The sequence below is a fragment of the Astatotilapia calliptera genome, chromosome 5, assembly GCF_900246225.1.
Source record: "Astatotilapia calliptera chromosome 5, fAstCal1.2, whole genome shotgun sequence".
NCBI classification, from domain to species: Eukaryota; Metazoa; Chordata; class Actinopteri; order Cichliformes; family Cichlidae; genus Astatotilapia; species Astatotilapia calliptera.
The window spans coordinates 29,283,619-29,310,600 of NC_039306.1; the positions used below are offsets into that span (position 1 = coordinate 29,283,619).

The 26,982-nt window shown below is 40.8% G+C and overlaps 1 protein-coding gene across 1 annotated transcript in view; it reads right to left on the reverse strand.

Moving 5' to 3' along the window:
- Positions 1-26,982, reverse strand: part of LOC113022864 (cadherin-4-like) — a 225,605-nt gene that overhangs the window by 44,966 nt on the left and 153,657 nt on the right. The window contains exons 6-7 of the mRNA XM_026168752.1: positions 7,725-7,880; positions 2,516-2,660 (exon numbers count right to left, since the gene is read on the reverse strand). Coding sequence (XP_026024537.1) covers positions 2,516-2,660; positions 7,725-7,880 — 301 coding nt within the window. The remainder of the gene's footprint in view (positions 1-2,515; positions 2,661-7,724; positions 7,881-26,982) is intronic.

Here is a 26,982-nt window from a genome sequence, read left to right on the forward strand (position 1 = left end):
TGGAGTCATGATTTTCCATGCAGTGATTGAGATTGCTGTATTAAGTGGGTATTAAGTAATTACAGACTTGTGTTCGCAGGTATTTTATAGCCCCTACAGCACCTATACCCCTCACCCAGCCCCAGTCACCAAGTCAAACAATAAGAATTTGTGAAGCTGCCCCATCCTTTGACAAATTAGGGTTATTAGTTATACAGTTATTAGCGCTACAGGTAGTTTTTGTATTTGTTATACTGTGTCTGAAGGCCTGAAGGCAGCCTTTTCAGATCAGCACATTAACTAGATTAGTTCAGTGAAATAAAGCTGTTGACTTAAAACTACTTAACCAGAGTTCAGTCGAGTTCCCAGACTCTCCCCCTAAAAACAGATTGTATGTATAACACATCGGTATTAGGGGTGCACAGTTATGATATGATGGTATGCAAGAAAAAGATGCTAGCAGCTGGTGATGTGAGACAGGAGCATCGCTTGAATGCTCCGTATGACAGGAACAGTAAACAGTGGATGGAAATCACTGACGTGGTTGCAGGTAAAGGAGGGCTTTAAGCAGCTGGTTAAAAAACTCGACCTGACATCTCAAGCAAAAAATACTTTATGTCCACTTTTCAGTTTCAGTTTTATTATGTGACAATTTTATTGTGCCGAGACGTTACGACGTGAAGTTACTTTAGTTATTGTTATTGTTCACGTGTTCAGCAGTTATGTTATAGTTTTGCTTAAATTTTCCAGGGAATACACAACCTTGGCTATTTTTGTGCTTGCATTTGACTTATGCTGTGTCATTGCTATTGCACTATAATGCTGCTGATGGTACTTTGCAGTAATGCACTCATACTGTGTATTAGGTAGTCTGTCATCAAAGCTGCAGTCTTGAAATGTTCAGTATTTCACAAATATCATTACTGTGAATTTTTGTGAAATATGATGATATCATTTTTTAGGTTATATCGCCCACCTCTACCATCCAGCTACTGTTTGCGCTGCAGTACTCTAGCTAAACTTGGATTGCTTCCTGGAAGTGCAGGTCTGACCATTTGTGCCATTGACTGGATCGTCTCCAATGTGTCAGGCAGTGACTCTGGAAATTGTATTTCATCTTTAGGAAAAGGATGAAGCTGGAGGGAGCCGCATCATGTAAGCAGGGTAGGTGAATTCTGAAGGTGAAGACTTTGAAGGTGAAGGCAGGATATTTAAATCTTGTTTTCTGTTTTTGTAACAAACATTTTGCACTCACACCTTGCACTGTTGAAGCAGACAAATAAAACCTTTTCTTTTTTTCATTTTCTCTAATCACAACTGTGAGTGTAATAACAAGTAAGTCTAAATGCAGAGCCGAGTACGCTACTCTTTTTGTCATGTTTTCTAACATTGAGCTGTTTGTATTGTTGGGGAGATGTTAGTTGACACTGATTTGATTCTTAATATCTCTAAGGAGTATTTTCTTATGATTTCTAAACAGATTTACCAGCATGATGATGACATATATTTCTTGTAAGTCGCTGAACTCAAAACTATGTACATTATATCTGTGTATTCTGGGCTCTGGGGAGGCCAATCCATGTTGTGTGATTTTCTATCCAGGTATGCTTTTACTGCATTGGCAGTATGTTTGAGATAATTTTCATGATGAAAATTGAAGCTATTGCCAATCAAATGCTTTCCAGATGGTATTGCATGGTTGCTCAAAATATGACTGTACTTTTCTGTGTTCATAAATCCATCAATTTGGACAAGATCTCCATTGTAATGAATAAATCTTCTTTTTTTTGGTACTGGTACTGGTTTTATATTGTTGTATTTATCCGTGACACCTTAAAGGCTGGTCCGTAAAAATATTGTCGGACATAAACCACTCCGTGGTGCAAAAAAGATGGGGACCGCTGGTGTAAGGTGTTTTTTTTAGGACTTGAGCTTCAGATACTGTTCATCTGACAGTTTTTAGGCCTGACACTTCTTCGTTTGTCCTCCACTTGCCCAGTTTCCTCAAATCATTTACAGACACGCCATTACCAGTTCAGAGTATCCCAGATTATTAGCTATTACCTCTTTGGGAAATACTTTGCAAAACTAATATTTCATGTTAAACTGTGCTGTCTTTGGCATACCTAAATCTATCCTTTCATATATTTAACTAAAGAAAATGGGACAAATTAAGCTAAAATGCCTGAAGGTAACAATTTAAAATTGGTTCTTTGCTGAGTCGCTAGATATGTGTATAGACAGCACAGGTTCATTCCTTGAGTTAGGTGACTTTTTATGCTAGAAAAATGTATATGGCAGTTTAAAATGACCTAATAAACAAACAAACAAGCAGAAAAATCCAGTGAAAATGGTCAGGTACAAGGACTGTCTAAAGAAAAAATGTGACCTTCAAAAAGTCTGGAGAACTAATGCTTAAAAAATGAGTTGCTCAAGACTGCAGACAACTTTTTGTACATTATGGCTGAATAATCTACATTTTCACATTAGACTGTATTAGATTCATGATCTCATCACAAGTAGAAATAATTGGTACCTGGTTTGGATCCTTCTGCCACAGAGCCGTTATACACCTGGTTTTGAAACTCGGGTCTGTTGTCATTCATGTCGATCACATAGATGTACAGGTCGATCGGGTTCTCCACCTGGTTCCCGTTCATGTCCACTGCATGTGCACGCAGCTATAAAAAGGCCCAAGTGAAAGAAAAAAATGATATCATTAGCATTCAGTACAGCATTTAAGGTTGTATGAATATTCCATATATAGCTCAACTAAGTCTGATAACGAGGCATCGGATTGATGCATAAGACACTCTGCAAAGATTCTGCAGAAAGGAAAAACCTCAGTACCAACAGCTTCCTCGACTTTGTTAATTGGCATCTTCATATAATCTGCAAATATTCTTTTTCATGTCTGCCAACAGGGCATGAGTATCCTGTTGGTACCTTGGCACGGACCACAACAGCACAGACAGGGGCAAAGCAGTGAAATGTTCCAAACACACAAACAACACCTATTTTGTTGTTAGCACAGCCAGAGGCCTGAAAAATATCAGAGAGGTGTTGCTGCTCAAGCTGTGGTTTCTTTTTGTTCAGGGAGAATGTTTGTCTCAGTTTGTTCTGACAAAGCCATCCATTTGGATGGATGTCTCCGTCTGATGAGCTGTTCCTTGACAATTCACAGTGTGAGAAGAGAGAAAGAGAGAGGAGAGAGGGAAAGAAAGAAGGGGTGGGGAAAAAAACGGCGAATGAGATGGGACGAAGAGAAGAGAAGAGTGAATGAGTCCTGTGGAAGCAAATGAGAGATGAAAATACAAAGAGGCAGTGCGGAGGTGTGGGGGCTTGAACAGGCAAGACTGACAAAAGCAATCATCATCTGCAGTGGAATGTCTTAATCTCCACCACTGCTCTTACACACCCTCTTCTCCCCACCAGTCCCCTCTAATGATATCTAATATAACGCAAAGCTTTGTAATAGCCCTGGAACCAAACTGGCACTGTTCACCATGACTTACATTACTCTCATTCAATTGCATACACATTCGTATCCTCTGCAGAAATGTTAATCAATCACAGCTTGGCTTGTTAAATGGAGAAGGGCTCTCATTCTGGCTAAAACAGACATGCTGGCAGCAAAATATTTTGTCTGCACACAGTCGAGGAGGGTCTTCCTGTCAGCCTATTTACAGGAAACCGTGATGCATTGTGGGGCGACATGAAAGATTGAATGGCGGCACCTGCCTTTGCCAAAACACCACCGATCATGTCGGCTTTTGTGCCTGTCTGTCAAGGATTCATCGAACCCTAGCCGAACTGCTTGAGCATTCCAAACACCAATTCAGACACATGTTTAGACACATTAACACGGACGCCGACGAGCAGGAAGATTACACACTGGGGAGGCGTGCACAGCCAATCAAAAGAGCCCTCTTTAGCCACTTAATGATCCTCAAGATGCTAGTTTTCCATTGGCTGAAGCACAGCAAACAAACATGGAGAGGAGACCCAACAAACAAACAAACAAGCCCAATCTGTTTTCTCAGCTGTGAACACTGCACAGTGTGAAAGTGTGACTGTGATATGTGCGACTGCGATATGTGTGGCTGCCTCAACTGCACTGGTGTGTATGTGCGACCGCTGTGTATTTTTGTCTTCGTGTCACACTGTGTTTTCGTTTGTGTGTGTTCTGTCCTTTCTGCTTGCAGATTTGTGCGTGTGTATATTCCTGCACATTTTCTTTTATTTCTATATGTGTCAGCGTTTATATATTCACATTTCTGCATGTGTCTTCCTGCGTATGTTCTCGGGAGTCTGTTTATGTGTCTCTGCGTTTGTGTGCTCAGTGGCGGGGTTGGAAATGTGATCACAGGGCCTGGATGAGTGTGCCTTGTGCAAACTGCAAATGTATGTGTGGAAAGCAACATCAGTATTCTGCAGCGTGAGCTTTAGGATGACTGGACCAACCACAGAGGAGAAATACAGTTTGTACTTTGCACCATTGGCTCCCTTAGCCAATGTATAGCTATACTAGCATGGTGCTTCAAGTGGAGTGTTTATTTTTCCTGCTAAGATTCTGAGGCCAAGGTTACCTTGTAGCTTTAAGAATCGTGTTACCAGCAGCCTGTCACAAAATCACATAATTTCTTCTCTTTAGTTCCTACACTATATGTACTCTATGTACAATATATGTATGTATACATGAGTAAATAAACTGTATATACTCACTGAGAATAGTGCTACATTTCAGCTAGCAACAGTCCGCCATGATAAAGACTCATGTAGTGATTAATGACTTCTGGCCAATGCTCATGTTGAGAGTTAATTAGTAATTAACTTTGCAACACTCATGCCTCAGTCCAATGTATGAGGCGTGAGCGTTGCAAGGAAAAACTTAGATCTTCATCTCATAACATGTAAAATTAATATTGTGAAGCGCTATTCTTATCTCGCCAAAAGAAATAACCAGTAGGCTGTTCAGAGGTGATTTATTTTCAAGTCATCTAAACCAAATCCATTGCATTAACTTAAAATTAAGAAGCGCTCACTTAATTAGGCATGGAATATTAAGCTCATGAGTTATCCTTTACAGATGTGTCATACATAACCTCACATGAACATGAAGATCAAGATATTGTTGGAATTTTTTCTGTCTCACGTGCTGCATGGAACAGCAGATAGTGTAGATGAAATATTCAGTTTGGATTTGGTCAGCTTGCTGCATGAGTGGCTCTTACAGGAAGCAGGGCACAGAGCAGCTACCCAATTGCTGTATATTTAGCGGGCAGTTACCTGTGCTAGTTCCATAATGTTGCTATGCCCATGTTGGCAAACTCTACACAGACACTCTGTATTAGGGAGCTGGCAAAGAGTGTTTAATGTTCGCTTGACTGTGTTGGATCTTCGCGTGCTCACATGACACGTAGTTAGATAAGCATTTACACTATTTTAATTATACCTCGTTCACAATAACACTTATAACTTATGATTTCAGTTGTAGTTTAGCTTAGACTTACTTTTTGGAGGCCATGGGTTTAAGACAACCTAGCTTAGAAGATAAAGTCTAATGAATCTGAATATCTTTTGATTTTTTAAAGTCGAGTTCCAGCAGTTGGTCAAAGTTTAAACTTATTTACTGAGACATCTTAACATGCTTTAGAAGGAATGGCATAAAAAACGTGGCCAGCTCGTTGATTTAACTCCAAATGCTTGCAAAACTAATTACATTACCATTAGTGTCTATTTTTAAAGCCATTTAGTACACGTTAACATCATGGCGTCACAACATAAACATGTTAGTATTGCCATTTCAAGCCTCACAGCGCTGTTATTGTAGCTGAATGCAATATCAATATAAATACAGTAATAAGCATAATGGTTCCAGAAAATTACTTGTATTTGAGGCCAGTTGAAAAAATGCTGTATACCAGCTGTCCATGACCGGATCTTTTAGATTATAACCCTTCCTGTATGCTTCAGTGCATGCATTCATGCAACAAAAGATGGAAAAAGAAAAAAAAGCACATTTGGGTTTTTTTTTTTTTCTTCTTGCAATTCTCCTTGTGCCCTGCTTCATCACAGTAGGTCTGTATTACAAAACTGAAGCTCAGGCTAACACCCACTCTCTTCACCTCACAGATCACTTCCCCCTGGTGCTAGTCTGTCAAAAACAGCAGCCTTGTCTCTCTTTTCTCTTGAACCCAAAACTAACAAGCAAAGTTTGGCCTATGAGGGCACACAGTAGTGGTGGGAACTTCCTATCAAGTTAAAAGGAGGAAAGTCATGGACTAAATTTCCCGTGGGTCGATCACTAGCTACATTCTCCTGCAGTAAATCATACATCACATCACAAGCAGCATGGGTCCACGGTGTCTAAATAGGAGGTTCATTCAACTTGAAGTGCTCTCAACCATACATGCTGTTTTCACTACAGGTTGTGTCAAATAAGAACTGTTTACTGAGCCGCTGTCCTTTCCCAGGGACCAATAACCTGCCTGCTTTATTGATCCCAATTTGCTGGTTGAGAGTACGAGCAGGTATGGAGAGACAACAATCACATACACAGTCAGCAGTGACCAGAGTCTGAATGCAGCAAGTGAGGGAACAAGAGGATCATCTGCATGAGAAAAGCAAGACAAACTAATCAAGAAGACAATCACATAGAGCTTTGTGGAATTTACCAATGCATATCTATGTGCATGCCTGTGTGTATACATTCAAAGTTTGTACTGTTGGCATAATGCTGAGTGTATGCAATGAAGGCACCCCCTCCCCTCTTTCCTGAAGAGACAGGAGCATGCTTTTGAATTAGCTCTATCGGCGGCTCAGCCATCCATCACTCTGACAGGTGCGCAGGAGTTGTGACTCTGACACCGGCATTCACCTCAAGTGGAGGTGTTAGTCTTTGCTGAGATAAATTGAAACCTGTAATGTGGGTATATGAACCAATGGCCTAGCATTAGCACAAGCCTCATGTGGCCCTGCATATTTAATTCACACATATGAAAAGCTGTTTAACCCGAGGTTCCAGAGAGACCAATCATCTGGTTTTCTCTGTGTGCATATGTGTGCGTGAGTGTGGTAGGGAATCACTAGGCCACATGTAGGCTAACTATACAGCTGTCAGCCTGCCCCAATGAGCAGCGCAGCTGCTCAGAGTGCATGAGGTAAGTTTGCAACAATGTGTGGGATTGAAGTGCAAAAAGGAAAGTGGGACACAGACAGAAAGTAAGAGAGGTGGAAAAGAAGACCTGAGCCCACTAACGGTAAATCAGCTATCAATCAGCATGCCATACACAGAAACACACACATATACCAGCTCATACACACATATGCCAAGCTTGTTAGCTCTGATGGCACAAACGTGCACAACAATTTACCTGCACATCACTTTGCATTTGTGTGTTCAAATCCTCCTACTCTGCACTGCTAAACCCAAATCCATATGGCAGTTTCCGCGGCAGTGGGTTTTGTCAAACCAGTCTTCATTTCATAGCTGATTTCGGCTTCAATTAACTCCTGGAGCGGCTGATGTGAAGGTACTGTACATCAGAGCAGTGATTGCTCTGAATGCACCCTGACTTGTCATTTAGTTTTGGCAGACGACATTACTTGTTAAAAGGAAAGGTAGATGGGGAAGAGATGGGCCCCGGCACATTTCCTCAGGGATAATTGGGAGATAATGAGACAGACATAACTGGAGCTAGAGAGAAAACAAAAACAGGCGAGTAGAGACATTTCTTTCTTACATGGAAGGAAGCTCTTTCTTCTCTGTCCAGAGGTTGGGTGACAAACATGTTGCCGCTGATGGGATCTATGTTGTAGATACCACTCGGGGGCTGATCAGCGCCTGCTCCGGTGATGCTGTAGCGGATGCCCACATCCTTATCCTGATCGGAGCGGATCTGAGGACAGAGCCAGAGAAGCAAGTTGAACAGAGAGGAAAATCTTTTTTTTTTTTTTTAAGTCCTTTCAAGCTTTGCCTGCAATTGCAACAAAAAGTACAAAATGTTCAGAGCAGAACAGTATGTGACATAAATTGTCAAAAACACACTATGACCTTAAACTAAAAGTTTGTGAGAAAACTAACAGTATGTGGAATGTTTGATAGATACATTGATGATAACATTTTCACAGAAAACTCTCTTTTGTGTCTTTGAACCTACAGCCCAGAGGTGAAAATGGAAGATTGAACAATGTGCACTGAGGGGAAATAGATGTACTGCCAGCAGATTTTTGTCCGATCTTTGATTTTCTTTACTTTTATGGCAGATTTTATGGCATGTGTCTGAATTATGGCAGAAGCCTTGAAAAAAAGAATCAACATGACTTCATGTCCAACAATGACAGCATTTCTGATGGAGACTTTCCTGGACTGTGAAACTGATTAATGACTTCATTTTACATTTCTTCTCATTTCAGCTTTTACACATTTAGTCACAGGCAAAGAAAAAAGACGTAGCATGACACCACTTCCTGTGAGATAGTATCTCTAGCACTGAAAAGCTACACCACTGGTACTCCATTTTTCTCTGAGCTTGAATTTTGCTTTTTATTAGCTGTTTTAGGTTAAACAAAACAAAAAAACAGACTTTTTTTCTCCACTTTTTCACTATCCGGATATCAACACTGGAAATCCCGAGAACTGACCACCGCCCCCAGAGGCCTAGCCATCAAAAGATTCCCGATGGGTCCCCAGACTCCACCATACTGACTGCAGCTGGTAATGGTAGATTGCTGCAAGCGATCTCCCAGGAAGCAGAACGAGGTCTACCATTGCCAGCAGCAAACCAAGACTGTGGCTTTTCTGTGCATCTGCAGGACAAGTCTCACAGATAAATGATGAATAACCTCAAGAACCAGATCAACAGCAATCCGGCCAGTTTGGGCCTGGATTAGCAAACTTTATAAAAATAAAATATTTACACATATCCCCTATAACTCTGTAATCATACTACACCTTTCTCTCTTGTTGTATGTTTGCAGTTACACCTTCCAGTAGCATGGACAGGCTTGGCTGTCTGTGGACAAATACTTACAGATACTAACCCTAAAGTACAGTTAAATACTACTTATATAGCTAATTCATACCTTTTATTTGAAAGGGGCATTTCTATCAGGGATGGACATTTGAGAGCTCATGTTAACAAAAGATGTTAAAAAACAGCCCACTTGGTTTTCACTTGATTACTGGTGTGTCTCTGTAGTGTAGAGGCTTCCACATTTACTAAACAAGCAACAGATTCCTTGTTCAAGACCGGGAGGAGACCCAAACGCCTCAGAGCGACCTGTCAGGAACTACATCTGGTGTGAAAACTTGTCAAATCCCACACATTGTGCTACCTGCTGTGGTGAATAAGGGAGCAGGAGGAAGAAGCTTGTTTCCATTTAATTGCTGCACATTACAACAAAAATCAGCTAGTAATCATAAAGAATTACCACTGGTGATGTTTATGAAATGACATCCTTTCCAGCCAATTTCTCAGTATTTTTTAAAATAACTTCATGGGAGTAAAGTGGTTAAACTAAATAAGAACTCACAACAAAAAAACCCAAACTGTTATTAATGTGAAACATAGCAAAATGATGTTTTTTGGGGTTTTTTAAAAAAGATTTTTGTATGTTTGCAGTTGTTGTCATGTTGTACAATAACTTTCAGCTACTGGATGCCTGCTTGGTAGTACTGGGTGAGAGATAAGAGGCTAAACATCTTGATTGTCTCAAAGCAGTGCAAACGACTGATTACAATAGTCAATAACTAGCTCACCTTGACTTTTCCCTGGGATTTTACAAGGATTAAGGGTGGGCTTAAGTTAAGTGGCCACACTGCTGATTATAGGTTGCAAAGCTACAACTGACAATACTGATTAAAAGTGTTTAACAATTAATTAACCATTTTGTTCATTAAATTCCTGAAAGTATTACAAATGGCCCAATAATTTGTTCTTCTAATTTAATCTATTATATACGATTGTGATAAGTTTGCATATGCAAGTTTTACTGTAGACAAACAGAGAAAAACGGAAAATCATTAACTGTAGTGGAAAAAAGCTGCAATGCTTTATTCCAATAATATATATTAATAGAGTAGAACAGAGGAAAAAGTACAAATACTTCCAAAAATGTCAGCAGTGCAAGAGAGTGCAGTGCGTATGTGTTTAAGGTGACGCAGGCTTTGAGTGACCGTAGTGAGACTTTAGTGAGTGTAGAAGGAAGAGGGTTTATGGGAGGCGGAGCGAGAGAATCAATCAATAATCGGGATAGCTGCCAATTAAATTCGGTGCTGGTGTTTTAGCTCTGCAGCGGTAATCAAATAATCTTTCCTCCGACTTCAAACTCACGTTCTAAACACAACGCCGGGTTTCCTGGTTTTTTTTCTACTTTATTGGGACTGAACCATCACTATGGTTACAAGTCAGAGGGAATAATGGAGAAATGAAGAAAAGGGAAGTCTTGACTCTTTTTTCTCTCTATCTTTCTCTTCCCCCTCCTATGCAATTTTCCTGGTCTGTGGGGCTGCAGATCATGCATGAAAATGAAATTACTTCATCCGTTCAGTGGTGACGGTGGCTGCTGCATAAAACATTTCTCTGTTTGAACATGATACCCTCTCTCTTAATTTCGAACGTGGTGCTCCCACACCCACGGTGCAGCGCTCCTCTGTAGCTTTCACAATTTTCATTTCCTGAGCTCGCTTCACACAGGATCCATTTGTGGATGCTGCAGGTTCAGGTGTAATGTACAATATTGTAAAAATTCTATCAATCTGTGCACTTAGGCGGTTCCATTTGGCATTTAATCACTGGAGCACGAAGATACTGTAGGACTAATTGCATTTATTATTCACAACACCCACTATCTGCCAATCAAAGCAGGATGAAATTATGGCATAAACAATAACATAATTTGATCATTCACCCTCATCATCAATGTCATTTGTTTGGATAACAGACAGATAATGTGGAGCAGATCAGACGCATTATGCATTTCAGTAATGAGAACGTGCCTGTGAAATCCTCTGTCTTATCTGTGAAGGAGACAAACACGTTAAGGGCTCTGTGCTCAAAACCAGAAGAAATACACACACGCGCAAACAACAAACATCTGCTCAAGCTGCAGGGACAGCCAGAAAGAAGAAGAAGAAGAAGATGAAGAAAAAGAAAAATTTACCACCCCGAATCGGATTTTTCTTCTTTTTTTTTAGCATAGACATTTCCTGGGTGGATAAGAAGCAGCTTGTAGTCATGTATGTGAGTTTAGTGAAGTGTTTGACAGGTAAGAGATTCTCTCTGTGTGCACCAATGCGTGGATCAAAAGGACCAGCTCAGTTCAATAATTCACAAGGCCGTCATGAGGGAATCATGAAATTTTCACCTGCCACGGGTATGCGAGTCTGCATGCGGACTTGTGCACGTTTACTTACCGACAGTGTGTGTTTGCGAGCAATCTGTTTCTTCGGCGGAACTTCAAAGCTCAGAGAGTGCAGTTAGCAATTCAGTATAATAGCCCCAAGAGGAGACAAAGGAACTCTTACACATCATGCGGCCTTTTGCTCTTATGCCTTCTTAAAATTCCACATCAAGGCCACATGAGACCAGATGTCATATTTGTTGGTGTCTCTTAATGAAGAGTCTTTATATCAATAAATTGAATAAATGAAGAAGCGCGGTTTCTCGGTGCCCCGGGAATCCCATGAGTGACAACTGCTCAATTGAGCCATTTGAATAGAATGCTAATGATGAAAGCAGGGATTTCTGTCCTCCTCTTGCTTTCTCGCTCAGTGTCTATCTATCCCCATCTTTAATTCTCCTTGTTATTTCAGTTCCTCCTAGTAGATCGAATGGCTACTAATCACACTTAAAATAGCAGGGAGAGGCAGATGCAAGGGACTTAACTGGTTGTCTGTCTCAGTCAGATCAGAACAGACATCAGATAAGTGACCTATTTGTAGCTCTCTGAGAGTGATTTCCTTGATTACTGACAACTGCTAGGATCCTGGGAGACAAGCTATCAGCGTGAGAAGAAAGATGGAGAGGGATGGAGGCAGAGAGACACAGAGAGCGAAAGCAATGGGAGTTGGAGAAAATTAGATGAAGAATTAGTGTTCTGCTTAAACTCCTTGGGGTGACACAAGGCACGCAAACACATAGAAGAAAAGAAACGGAAAGGAATACATTTCCATTTATTTAGCATAGCGGCTGGCTGCCTAATTAGCGCACTGTGAAGTTTCAGTCTGTCCAAATCTCCTTTAATTGATCCAACCCTGTATGATCGCCCTATCTGCATAAGTAGTTTGATGCCGACATAAACAGGGACTAATTTGGTGTTTATTTGATGGCACTCTGTTTTTCATCTATTTACTCCGAGTCTAACTTATTTCTAGCAACGCTGCAAAATGAACACAGCCGGATTTTGCTGTACAAGGGACACGCACGTGTGCAGCTATTCTTCTCTTTCCCAGGAAACAACTATCCTTTAACCAGGAAGTCATTAGGACAGCGTGCCGCAGGCACCCATGGGATCATTAAGGGTTATGTGTGCCATGGGCTAATGTCACACAATAATGGGACTCTATGGTTTACACGCTTTGATGGCCTCTTTTATGTCTCATCCATGCTTTCAGGCCTGTGTTGTAATCCTTTGGTTTCACACATTCCAGGCTCACTCTATATTTTATTGCTCTGGGCTCAGTCACCTCGCTTTGCCTTCTGGGCACATTAAAGGGACCCCCACAGGTTAGGGAGGCTTAAAAAACACTCTCCTATTAATATACTGTTATTATGAGGACAATGGTGCGTGCTGTTTGCCACTAATGATCACTTTTTTAATTGAGCAAATGCTTGTCCAAAAAGCATACCCTGTACTCGTGCAAATGTCCCACACAGACAGTGAACATACAATGGGCGGTTAAATTAGTGCTACTCATCTTACCTCTGCTGTAGTGGTTTGGAAAGACCAAACCAGAATAAATTTGGAATCAATAACGTTTTTTTTAATTTTAAAAATGACTGATTTAAGAAGAAACGCTAGAATAAATCAGCGCTAACAGTTCAAGCTTGCTCATCACTGCCTCCACATATCAGAGCTCATTCAAAATAACCAGTCGTTGCATTCTTACTTTTATCACATATATCTGAACGAATAGCAAATAATGTTCACGTGTAAACAAACCGGCATTCACAGCTACATAGGCAGCTTGCTTGGTCGGCTGCAGAGCTACTCCCCCAAATAAGCTTTTGTGCAATGAGCTACAACACAATAGCTAAGCCAGGTGACTAGTTATGTGTTTAGCACTGTCTAATTACATCCTCCAAGGAGGTTATGTTTTTGGTAGTGTTTGCATGCATATCATAACTCTGTCTGTAAACATGACAGCACTAGAGGTTTTCAATGACTTCTTTGTAGGGGTGTAGAGTGCAGCCATGTAAACAATCCATTATATTTTGGCATAGATGCAGCAAGATCTTCAAGTTCAACTTAATGATTTTGTTGAAAATTGACATAATGTCTTTAAAACTTATTATTGTAAATGGACTGGTTCTTTTCTAATCTCCTTGAGGGTTTTACTTCCCACAAATTACCTCATTTAGCATAGCACTTTTTTCCACGCCTAAATGCTTTTCTTTCTAGGATTCACACTGGAGAGCAACTTGGGGTTCAGTTTTTTGCCCACTCTGGTATGCAGAATGGATCAAACCACCAACCTTCCAATTAGAAGATGACCTGTGCTAAACTACAGCATCTTAATCTCATAGTACAAGCCTGGTGTGATCTGTCAACATATAGTTGACAAAATATCATGTCACATATGACCTTTGACCTCTCCTTCGAGGTCAACAGATGGATCTGAAGGTCTGAATAATGCTGACACACACATATATCTATATCTATGCATCTCTCTGTGTGTACACATATAAGGAATTACAGACTCTCTATTTCTTGCCTCTGTCTCTCTAAAATAAAAACTTACCATGACTCATAATTAATTAATTGATTCAGTGACAATAAGACTGAAAAACATCTAAATTTCCCTCTTGTGTTGGGCATCTGATGTTGCTGTATCTAGGTAACGATCAAATGCACTGTAAATTATGCAGCGTTGTTTTTCCCCCTTGAATCTTATTTTTGTGACTGCCTATGATTAGTTTCATCTCTTTTGTCTATGCTACAGCTGCATCAAATTAATTTTTTATATTTAACTCTCTTATCTATGGGGCTTGCGCTCCAGTTCTCTCTCTTGATCCCTACCCAACGCAGACACATTTAATATTCTGTGCTTAGTGGTAAACATGTCAGTGTCGTCTATTTATAATGTTTGGTAGGAGTAAATGTCACCGATGCCACCAAAAGTCAAATATCAAAACACCTACTGCACAGCAGTTATTAGAGTTTGGTATAAAGTCTGTAAGTTTGAAGGATGGTTAATATGAAGTAGTTAAATGCAGGAAAAGCCAAAGTAATGACATTTCCATGCTGAGATGCATTATGGGGGGAGATGATGCCAACCACTCAGGGCACAGACATGAGCTGTCAAACACGGTTAAGACAACATCTGCCAAATATCAGGATTCCTTTAATAGAACCTACTTACTGTCTTCATGCCTCGTAGGTATATAGTGACAAGTCGTCGTTGCTTTTAGTCTCAGTTTGTAGCCAAAGTTGTACATAGGCACATATGTGCACACAGGGCATAACAATATAGTTTTGTCATCTATAACTGAAATAGTGTAGACTGGTGCTCTGTTTTAAGGAGCTGATGGATTCAGCATAAACAGGAATCAATCATAAGATTTTGAGCATTTTCAGCCAGGTTTTAAGAGATAATTAGATCTCATTTGTTCGCTGATGGTGTTGCTGCTTAGTTCACATTTCCCTGAAGTAGTAGTGTGAATATGTGGTGGGTTCAGCTGCAAGCTCATATGTCTCATTTGTATTTGGTTTACTGCGCCTTTTTACACTGCTGCCCATTGACTTGGGGAATTGCTGGCAAGCTATTTAATTTCTTTTAAAATATCCTTTCATTGGTTTCCCTTTCCCTTTTTTTACACTTTCATAGCAGATTCATTGCATGTGTGGCACCTCACTGAGTGGTTTTAAGGAAAGAAAATGACACTGCCACGCTGGAAAAGACAATTGATTTTCTTATCTTAAGCAGTCTGACTTTGGTGTCACCACTTGGGTTAAAGTATTCCGATCTGACAACAAACCTTTGCAGTCATAGGGGCGCGGGAATGGTTCCCAACCCGCGTTTCTGCGAACGGACGAATTGCTATGTTAAACGGCATTATCAAAAGCATCTGTGCATCTGAGAACTACACAGGCATCCTTGAAAATCGCTGTGTTTGATAATGTCTCATCTTTTCCTGCTGTTATACAGTATCTGTTTTCTCTTTGTTGAACATGAGGGAAATGGCAAAACTACATGCTTTTTAACTTCCTCTTAAATTTCAGTTTTGCATTGCTTTGATCCCTCCTGCTGTGTGCTTGTCACTCTTCAAAGCTGATGTACCCTGCTTTTGATGGGGAAGAGGAATTCAAATAGTGTGATAGGCCATCCACACAAACATCCAACAAAATGAAATAGGAGGGAATAAGAAAGTGAAGGATGAAAGAAATGGAAACATGGGCTGACAAAATGGAAACAAAATTTCCAATTAGAGAGAATGTAGGACCTCAAGTTTTTGCCAGCCTCCCAACTTTTCTTCCTGCGGAATACAATAACAGCCTTGCGCGTGCGAGAGTGGCGACAAATGGGGTAAAACCTGTCAGTTAAGTGGCGTCATGAGAAGGGAATGGTGCAGATGATTTTAAAAATAGTCACATAGGCGCCCTGTGAGTGGAAAGCTGCAGAGAGCTCAGGTTTAATATCTCTCAAGCGAGAGCCACTGACAGCCACCGTCGCACACAGTTATCCCTTATACTCATAAAGAACAGCACAAAGGCAGGGTAGTCCATTATGGATCGGAAACTGAATACAAAATGAACTGAGCTCCTACAGCTTTGGAATATGGTCTCTTTTTTGCCTTACACATCCTTCCTTTCGTTTGATGTGCAGTCTGAATTTGTGCTGCGTATTAGTTTGTCTGTCTCTCAGCCCCATGTGCCCCATTCTCCCATTGCTCCCAGTGGAAAGGAAGCAGTGAGAGTCCCATCAATACAAACGAGCCGGGTTGCCATCTGAGAAAGGTTCGTCTGCTCCGGTACTAGCACTGGTCTTTTTTCACTTTCTAATACAGTCAATTGAATTGAGTCCTTTGAATTCTTAAGGTTTCCTGAGGTAACACTTCTGTGAGCGAGATTTGGATTTAAAGATAATAGAGTCAGGTTTTTTTTTCCTTTCTTGACAATTTAAGAAAACAAGGCTAAAGCCTTTCGGGGGTGATGTTTTTTCCCTCCAGAGGAACTTTTTCTTTAATGTGATATATAAGAGGAAAAGACAATCCAGTTAGAGGTGAGTGTGATAAGAGCGGGGGAAAGCTTAGGAGAAAATCTCTGAGAAGGCAGAGGCATCGTCAAGGAACATGTCTTTTAATGAAAAGCAGAAAGCATTCAGAATGCCAGCAGCATATCCAATAAACAACCTTCAAACAGTGTTTTTTTTTCTTTTCCTTAAGATGGGAAGTCTTTGGAAGACAGATATTTCTCATCCTTAGTATACTTGGATCATGAATCTGGGGGTGGTTCCACAAATTTGGAGTGTGAACTTTTCTGACATCTTCCTCTTAAACTCCAATATCCTCCATAACCATCCTGCATGCCATTCATCATTAACCAGTGAAGAGAAAGAAGTCCCACAGCTTTAACATCATGTACCTGCTCAAAAATAGATTAGATGTTCTGTCAAGCGCACACACTCGCACGCACATCACTGCCTCCACCTCAGACCATTAGCCAGACCGAGGAATGAAATGTAGGATAGGAAAAAGGGGCAATTAGAGGGAGAACAAATATTAATGGAAGTTAAGAAGTGACTCACAAACCCAATTACAGCATTAGCCAGGCAATTTAGATGAGCTCTGCAAGAGGCGAGAATCCTGTTGAAATGTACCAGTGGTCTCTCTGCATTAACAATGGCATTAATTCCCTGATTCGCAGCGTGGGAGAAGAACAGAGCAAATACAACTATTCTGTCTCCCTTAGAAAGAAATTCTGCAATAGGAATGAAACAGGCGGAGAGGTTGACGTACTTGTCCTACCCCACCCCAAGCAGACCGCAGACCCCCAGAGAGATTTAACTCGTTAAAAAGTAATAGTCTCCTACACTACGCTAGGCTTTTCAAAATAAGGATGATAGGTAAAGCGTATTATAGGTCTTCCAAGCAAAGAGAAATTTGCCACAAAGATAATTATAAGTGAAGACATGACTGGCTGCTGGAAGGCTGACTAAAGGGAAGGAGCAGAACAAACAGCAAAGAGATGTACTTTAGCAGACAGAGCTACAGATGGAGGGAGGGAGGAGCAGGGAGCTTTTTGCTGCTCTTGCACTTTTCCCCTCCATCTACCTCCTCTGTCAAATTGCATCCCATAAACCCAAGCTGCTGCCACATGCTCCCACAGGAGACCTGCGTCCGTGACAGCCTAGCCAATCAGCAGCACCCTGAGGCCAGTTGAAAGCCGTTCTGGCACGCCTAAGGCTAGCAGCGTCCAACCAATCAGTTAGAGGCCTGCCTTGAAAGGAGGGCCACGCTTGGCTCAGGGAGCTGCCAAGGCTGCCAATGAGCGCCCAGAGGGGAGTTCAAGTGGCTCAGAGGGAGGCTGCCAGAGGGGTCAGAGTGGACGAGGGCAGACTGACAGTTATTTAGCGAGAGGCTGAGCTCTGTGTCACTCACAACAGCACTCAGCCTTTGTACTAGCGGGCCAGCTCTAATGGGACTGTCACCTTCTAATTGTCCGACTGGGGATGCTGAGAATGACAGACACATACTTTCACTCAAACGCACGGACAATGCAGAGGGACAGACACGCATCTTCAGACACAGAGCGACAAAGAAAAGCCCCCTGTGCACAATTTTCCTTTGTACACAAATTCTCTGCACTTATCATGTCGGAGATTGCGTTTCCTGAATCTCACAAAGGCAGACTGAACTGTCCTCGCACCAAAAATCTACGGCTATTTCAAATACTATTCAGTGGTGATAGTGTGCACCCAAAGAAAAAAGAATGAAGCTGTGATGTTTCCTCTCATCTGCCTCTTTAGCGGGCAAATCTAGCCAGCAGGTAATGCTGACTGCCTGGTGTTCTGGTGTCTGGTTCTAGCTTGAAACAAGGTTTATGAGACTGGTGAGAGAAAATGTAAACATTAAAGATGCAGGCTATAAAACAGGATGCTAAAATGCTCTGCAGAGCTGAGTGGAACTGAGGCTTTGGGTGGTAATTCTCAGTGGGTTAACCCAATTACAGAAGCAATGTATTCCACTGCCCGTATAAATATTGATTAAATAAGCATTACAGTTTCTTTTATGGGATATTTATCTATTTATATGTGGCCACTTCTAAATCACAGACAATGATTTTCCATGAGAAAGTACCGAGAAGAAAGCAAAGCTGCAACATTCTTCCGTAGCATGCATCATTTCATGACAAAGATTTCTAGTCCTAAACTTTTAAAAGTTACATTATGAGCTGAACACTCATGAAAGAGTTGTTCCAAGAGCAGAAAGCAGTAATGAGGCCAAGAAGGAACAGGATCAAATGGCGCAAACAGTCTAAGGCCTCTAAAATTTAATCATCTGCCAGAGCTGAAAAGTGCATCATACTTTCAGGACAGCTCCAAAGGGAGGACCTGTACTCTAAGAAGATGGAAACAAGCGAGCTGTTTTGGCAGATCTTTTGGAGAAGCTGGGTTAGACAGCACTTCCCCATTAGGAAAAGGTAAAGTATGCAGAACTACATTTAAGGGAACTTTATTTCTGGAAACTGCGTGTTATCATTATGGATGAAACTCTGGGATTCTGGGACGCAATCTGAGGAATTGTGTCAGGGGAAAAGCGAGTGAGCGATGTCCTGATTTAAACCAAAGAGACATGTCAACAAACTCTGCCCCTTGAAGCTAAAAACTGAAGCGAGTTTTTATCACCAATAGACAGGCTCGAGAAAACAATAGTGGAGACATTTCAAATCTTTGACCTCACCTTTACACTTACAGGATAATGCGTGATGTTTGTTGTTCCATTCAATTCTAATTACATTATATAAAAATGTTACACAGCCGACTGCGGTGGGGTAATAATTTGGACAGATAATGTGATGACTGGGACTCAGGAAGCACTCTGTAGGAAACTGCAAAATCGAACCACTGCAGCACTTAAAGAGCTTAATCCAATTAGGCTCTACATTTATGCAATCTCAGAGTAAAACTCAAAAATGCTCCATGTCTGAGACGAGTAGAAATCTCTCCGGATATTAATTTCTTTTCACCTCATTAGTGTAACCTGGAGTCAGCTGACAACTCTTGTTAGCACTGTCCTCATAAGAGGCGCTAACAGTGTAAATAAAGACATAGATATAAATTACAGCCATAGTGTATTCAAGAACTGAAGTTCATATGAGATGTGACTTCTCGCCAATCAGCCGAAACCAGCTGATTTTATGTACAGTCACCAGAACGTCTGATTCTTGAAAACTGAGTCGAAAACACCTCAGATGAAAAACAACACTTCCTGTTTTTGAACAAAATGAAGACAAAATGCAGATGTGAGGTAAGAAAAACGTAAGTACCCCGTTACCACTTCCTGAGGAATTAATAGGGAAATAGCTGCCAAACCAATGCACTTTATTATTTGGCTCATTAACTGTGACCGACTCTATAAAAGCAGATGTTTTCTCAGTTTGCTGGTCTGAAGTGTTCATGTGTATGTTAACACAATGCCAAGGAGGTAAGACTTTAGCAGTGATCTTGAGAGACAATTGCTGCTGCTCATCAATCTGGGGAGGCTTATAGGGCCATTTCCAAGTCCATCATTCCACACTGAGAAAGATTATTCACAAATGGAAAACGTTCAAAACAGCTGCCAATCTTCCCAGGAGTGGATGTCCCAGCAAATTTACTCCAAGGTTAGACTGTACAATGATCAGAAAAACTGTAAAAATAACCACAGCATCTCAGCATATCATACCAGGTGGAGGGGTGATGATTTGAGTCCACCAAGAACTCCTCTGTATACCAAACTACTCTAGAATCAAATGCAAGATCATCTGTACAACAGCTAAAGCTGTGGTTATGCAACAGGAAAGTGATCCCAAGCACACCAGCACATTTGCAGTAAATGCAGAAGAGAATCAAGGTGTTGCAACAGCCCACTGAAAAATCTCGACCTCAGCTTGATGCTGCGATCAGGATCACGAGAGAGCTCTGAATAAACAAATGCCTGCAAACTCAAAGCACAGAAGCACCAATGTGAGACTGATATGTCATTCTGAAAATGATTTTTTTTTCATATTTTAGGGTTTTGCTACTTAAAGTGGCTCTACAAGCTACACGGTGTAAACTTTAAAACCGGATGAGAATCAGATCATTATTATTATTTTTGTCATTATACACAAAACCTTAAAATTAAAAGAGGGTGCACTTTTTTTCACCATGGCTGTTGTTGAATATACAATACTTTTGTAAATCCTGATGTGTTTGAAATAGGGCTGCTCAATTAATCGAATTTTAATCACGATTACAATCTGGGCTTTCAACGATCATTAAAAATGACTGAGCCGATTATTGGCCCCTCCCTCATTTATCCGCGACACCTTAAAGGCCGGTCCGTGAAAATATTGTCGGGCATAAACCGTCCCTGGCGCAAAAAAGGTTGGAGACCGCTGATTAAGAGGACCCGAGGGAAGCTCGGAAAGCTAAGCAGAAGTTATTTGGAGAGGAGAGTGACTGCCGTTGGTTGAAAAGAGAGGTAAAAAAAACTTCAGTGGTGTTGCACACTATTTTATATTATTTTTTAAAGTCATTGTTAACCCTTTAGATCCGGTCAGAGCAGCTCCGTTTTGTGTAACTATTTTTAAATCCCTGTAGAACCTGAACCGTGTAAGCTAGCGCAATAATTTGTTTTGCATATGAAACCAGAGGAGTTGTACTTACATCTGATGCCATCAGCTTGTCCTCCGTCACGGTTTCCTTCCACATAAAGCTTTGCAAAAACTGCATAAAAAGCGCTTGCAGGAACAAAAACATAATATTCCAGAAACACGCTTTGCCGATCCGATCAGCTGTTTGTAACACTTCCCACAGTTAAACAGTGTCCGCCATTTCCTGCCCGAAACCGGAAGTGACGTCATTTTCGCGGAAATTGTAGTTTTTTTTTACTTGTGGGCCTTAAAAGCCTATACTGGTCATGTTTGACTTTTCTGAATAGTTTCTGGGATGCTTAGAACTCGAATTGCACAGCTGGAAATAGTTTATTTTGATGCTGTTTTCTTTGCAAATTTGCATCATAGGATTGTTTTTTCGTTTTTCCTGCAGTATATAAAAATTGATGAATCTCCAAAATAAAACTATGAAGACACTCAAAATAAGTTTCCTGTTGTTGTAAACTATTTTTTGCAACTTTTTTGTATTTAAAGTTTTGAAGGATAAGCCTCTTAAATTTCTCCAAGTAGAAATATATGCAAAAAAAACAAAAATGATTTTGAATTTTTTTTTGTAGTTTATTGCACTTTTTTGCAATTAATGTAGTTACTATGGACTTAATGCATACATATTATTAAAATATGGGCTATAATAGTTGTATAGCAACTTGAAATGCTCCCACAAATGGCACTACAACATGTAAAAATATAATATAAGCTCTGGCGGACTTGGTTCTATGGTAGGTCTTAAAGGGTTAAATAAATATCGTCAAATAATCGAGATCTCAATTTCAGTGAAAATAATCGTGATTATCATTTTTGCCATAATCGAGCAGCCCTAGTTTGAAGTGCTAAAGTAGGTAATTTGAAAAGTTTGCCTTAAAGTTGGTTTCCTACAGTATCCTTGAAAGCTCCCACCATCAGTACCGGCAGCAGCAGAAGTGAATGGATGTAAGTACAAGTGATTTCCATCTAGAAAGTGGGCTGCAGGGAATAAGTAATCAGTGTGCAAACTTTTTGGGGAGGTGAGGATTTCTGCCAAGTGTTAAATTTAGATAAACCAGCTTTTGAATAATTTAATATACAGAGGTGCCTTTTGTCCCGCTAACGCAAACAGCCAAAAGCTTGTTACAGGGATACTGACACACAGAATGGTGAATACACAAGGTGTGTAGACACACAAAGTAGACACAATGTATTTCAATGCACAAGAGATGCAATAAAACTGCAGACAACACAAGCGCATCCAAAAATCATATTACAAACTCATTATGAGCTGTAATGAAATACACTGAGCAATGCGAGGTTGTAAATACACCACCGTGTTTTCATTTTGGGTACTGAGCAAACAACTGTACAGACATTACAGTGTCATTACAAATGAGCTAACTCTCTCCCCTGCACATAAAATATAAACACATAAACACACGCAGATTTTAGTTACAAAAATACCATTAAAAAGCAGACATTCCTTTGGTTTTAAAAGTAAAGGTCACTCGGATGTTGAAGTGGTTGGCACACATAACATTTGTTTACTTCCTACTGCAGTTATTCAGTCTGTGACACTTATGATACTATGGTATATTACAATATATATTATATTAGAATATATGAGTGAGTTATTAAAAAACATACTAAATCTTACTGAGAAGCTGGTTTAGACAAGATCTTAATTTTACTTTCAAATGTTGCCGTACGATAAGAAGATGTAATAAACGCATCATTGCAGTGAAATTTAGTGCAATAATAAATGGTATAGAATAATGCGCCATAACAGAAACAGCAAATACAGACATTTTTCTGTCATGTTTTCTCTTGGCTTGTGCAATCACATTTAAAAATAACTGTCCACACTCGGCCCAATTATTTCCAACTCATTGTCCTAACCGTGGGTCAGGGAAGAAGCCAATATTTGCAGCCTGGTTAAATGAAAAGGGGAATTTTTTCTCTCCTATATTCAGACTGCTTTCCATCAGTTTTGCCTCATTGGCCCCAGTGTAGGTGCTGCAGGAGACGGTTGAGATGAGAATGCCACAAATGGCCTGAAACTAATGTTGGCCTCTCTCACCCCGCAGATTTACAGCACTCTCGAAAGACTTTCCATTTTTTTCTTTTCTTCTTTTTTGTTTCAATCTCAGCTTGTCCCCCATTCTCCCTTTTCCATCTACCGTCCTCCCCGCTATTCAGTTCCTCCAAAAAAAAGGGAGTAATTCTTGCTATCTACCTTGGTATCCATTTAACTCAAGCTGTTTTTCAACCTCTTCATTTCCACTGCACTTACATCTGTCATGTCAAATAATTTGACAGCGAAAGCTTTGAAGCATATTCCATTTGAACACAATGGTAAATCAATGCCATCAAAGCTGCACCACTTGAAGTTCTTCATGACTGAAACGCACACGTCAAGGTAAATATGGCCTGCAGTAGAACGGAGCTCCTCTACGCCACTGGTGTCTGCGAGCGAGCGAGGGAGACAGAGAAACAGAGAGAGCCATTTCCATTTGTTTCAATGAAGAAAAATTGGCTCTGAGCAACTGAACCAGGATATTGCAATCAAACCTTTAACAGTGTGATGGTGTTGGCAATGAGAGAATGATATGAAACACAACATGAATAACTAATGAGTGTATGTATGAATGATTAACGAAATAAGACTAAATCCATTCATCCATCCATCCATGCTCTTCCATTTATCCTTATCAGGGTCGTGGGGGGGGGGGGGGGGGGGGGGGGGCTGGAGCCTGCCCCAGCTACCATAGGGCGAGAGGCGGGGTACACTGGACAGATCGCCAGTGTGTCGCAGGGCTAACACACAGAGACAGACCACCAGCAGGAGTTTCCATTGTCAAATTTTTAGCAAGCACCTGCATGGTGTGGTTTACAGTAGCATGGACACCCGAAAAACAATGCTGCTCAGCACTTACAGAAGGAACTGCGGATTTATGTAAATTTATTTTGATGATTTTGAAGAATAAATTTCTGTTTAGCTTGGACGTAAATGTAGCACGTCCCAGCATGATGTACGTCTGCTATGAGGAATTCTTTCTAAATATTTATTAAGATTTAAACTAGCAGGGACTGGATCTAAAGCCGTCTAAGGCAGCATTTATGATCCTGCAGAGGTAGCACGTTCACTGTCCGCTCCAGTCCGAGGACTGCCCGCCTGCCTGCAGAAAGCTTTGTTGCCAGATCAAGGCAGTATAAAAAGTATGTGGCACAAGTAAGACTGGTCTGTTGGCCTTTCTTGCTTGTGCTGTTGTTGGTCTGTCAGCAAGTCGCAGAGAAGAGTAAAGTTATGCAGTGACATAAAAACTGCTGAAGAGAAACAGAGTAGCAAACACAATGAAACGTGTCCACTGTAGCCACTGTCTGTGCTTTTCATGCTGTATATTTTATTTTTGAAGTTTTTGATTGCGATTCCTGGTGAACTCCAATGTTGCTCCCTGCTCTATTCCGGCCCAATTGTCAACCAATTAACATTCAGCAGACGCTTACATCATCTGCGTTCAACTACAGAGCAGTCAGGGTCTTGGAGGGCCGCGTAAACGTGCATCTAGTTGGTAAATAGCCCCCTCCTCCCTCTGTCAGAACAGAAACGTGTATACAGATGGACTATAAATTATGATTAACTGGCACAAACCACATATCCTAGTGCAGAGGTGTCAAAGATAAGGCCTGGGGCCCAAAATCGGCCCAGCAAAGACTCCAATCTGGCCTGCTGGACTAATGGCATAACTTTTGACTGTATTTTGAAGCTTTTTCTAATGATTAAGGCCTCCCTGTGGCCATTTGCATGTATATTAAACCAGTGTAACTGATAGCTAAATACACAGTTAACAAATGTATATTTTACAGTTAAATCTAAGCTGTCATGCTGACAGATTGCTTTCGTTTACTACAGAATAATTACTTTATCATGTACAAAATCTGAGACAGTCTGCTGAAATCGCACTTCTTTTAGTTACATTAATTTCTTTACACTGACCGAAAGGGGAGTTTAACTGGGCCGGCCCACTTAAGATCAAAGTGGGTTGTATGTGACCCACAATGTAAAATTAACCAATGGTTAATTGGTCTTTCCAAGCTCGATGAAGCTTTACGTGAGAGCTTGAGTGTAGAAACGCGAGAGGACAAAGCTCAAAGAGAGCGAGTGTGTCCTGAAATCAAGTGTGAGAGCTTTAAAGGTTGTTCTTGGCTACTTCTGAGACCAGCGAGATAAAGCACGGAATCCCCCCCTGCTCCTTTCCTCGGCAGCCTGTCAGAATGAAGAAATATGTTGCAGAGAGAGCCGGGGACAGACAAGCGCACAGACCAAGAGAGTCGCATCCCTTATGGTGCACTGCTTTCCGCTCCGGCCAAGGGATAAGGCACATCTATACTGTGGTGCAATGTATGTAAGAGCATGATCAACCTCAGCACTGACGCGGTCACAAGTATGCAGAAAAGCCTTAATCCAACAAGAAAAGGGGATAAAAGAGGGTCCATTTCTCCAGCAGGGCAGCACAATTTGGGCCCTCCTGTGACATTTCACGGCCCTGTTTTGTGTGTTTGTGTGTGAGGCTGAGGGCTTCCATGCTAGCTGACACGCCTGTGAAAGGCGATTTCCGTAATCCTGAAGTGTAAGCCTTACTGTACAAATGGGCGTAAGGGACTTTGTGTGTGTTAGTGTGTGTCTGTGTGTGTCAGAAATGGTAGTAAAAGCTGCATCTCTGTGTTGGTGACTGATAAGAGGCAGTGAGTGAGGAGAGATTAGACAACCAGCACTCAGCCACAAGAGTGTGACACCCCCACGAGAGTCTTGCTTTAGATTTTCCTTATTTGTTTTGCACTGGTCGTATTAGGGACTGGTTACATACCAGTATAGTCAAATTCTCTCCTTTTGATTTTGAGAATTGTGACATTTTACTCAGAGAATGACAGAGTGGTAGATGGGCTGCAGAGTAAAATTGAATTCTTTCAAGTCCCGGGGCTCTAACAGCAAATGTGCTCTGAAAAAAATGCTTACAATTCAAACTAAAACTGGTATTATTGAAAGAGAAATGTGTGACTGGAATCATTACTTTAGACCGGCGATACATGCCTTATTTTTCTAAAATGTGCTCAGAGTGAGAGAAGTAAAAATTTAGTTTTGAATTTTAAAATCAATTACTTTTTCATTTCATTTTTCATTTCCATGCATTTCCCTGTTTCCTTTTCATGTTCGACTTCATAACAAATTCAGCAGCAAAGGTCTGTTTGGAGGGTTAAAAATCAATTTGACAGCCAACATGTGATTATGTAGTCTAGGGTAGTGGTGGAAAAACCTCGGCAATCCTATTTGGTTAAACTGCGCTTTGTTTTTGTCATTGTTTGCACAGACAGAGGTATCTGTAGTGTACGTATGACAGAATTCAGCACTGGAATAAAGTACTTCAGCACACAAGCTAACATTCAACCAGAATGGCCTGAAGCGACCTCAAAGTTTTAACAGTAAAAGTGACAAACTGGTAAAAGTCTTCACAGAGCTCCAGTTTGAATCACAGAATAGACATTGGACAGATATGCAAGAGCTGATACTTCACGATCATAAACGTACTTCCTCGTGTTGTTATTGTTTGCTCCCTCCTCTCTGTTCACAACTCACACTGATCAAAGTCTGTAATAACCTTAAATAACCTGAATTACTGTGAAGCAGCATTACTCATGCCTTCCACAAGTGTATTCACAGCCCGCTTGTTTGTCGATGGCCTGATAATCAAAACCCACATCTTCCTTTTCATTATTATCAAAACATTCCATGTGACAATTAAATTTATTTGTGTATTCTGGCTCTGATAACACTTTTATTACAGCTGCCAAGGAGGTTATGGTTTCGGTTATGTTTTTGGTAGCATTTGTCATTCTGTCTTTAACCCTTTAAGACCTACCATAGAACCAAGTCTGCCAGAGCTGATATTATAT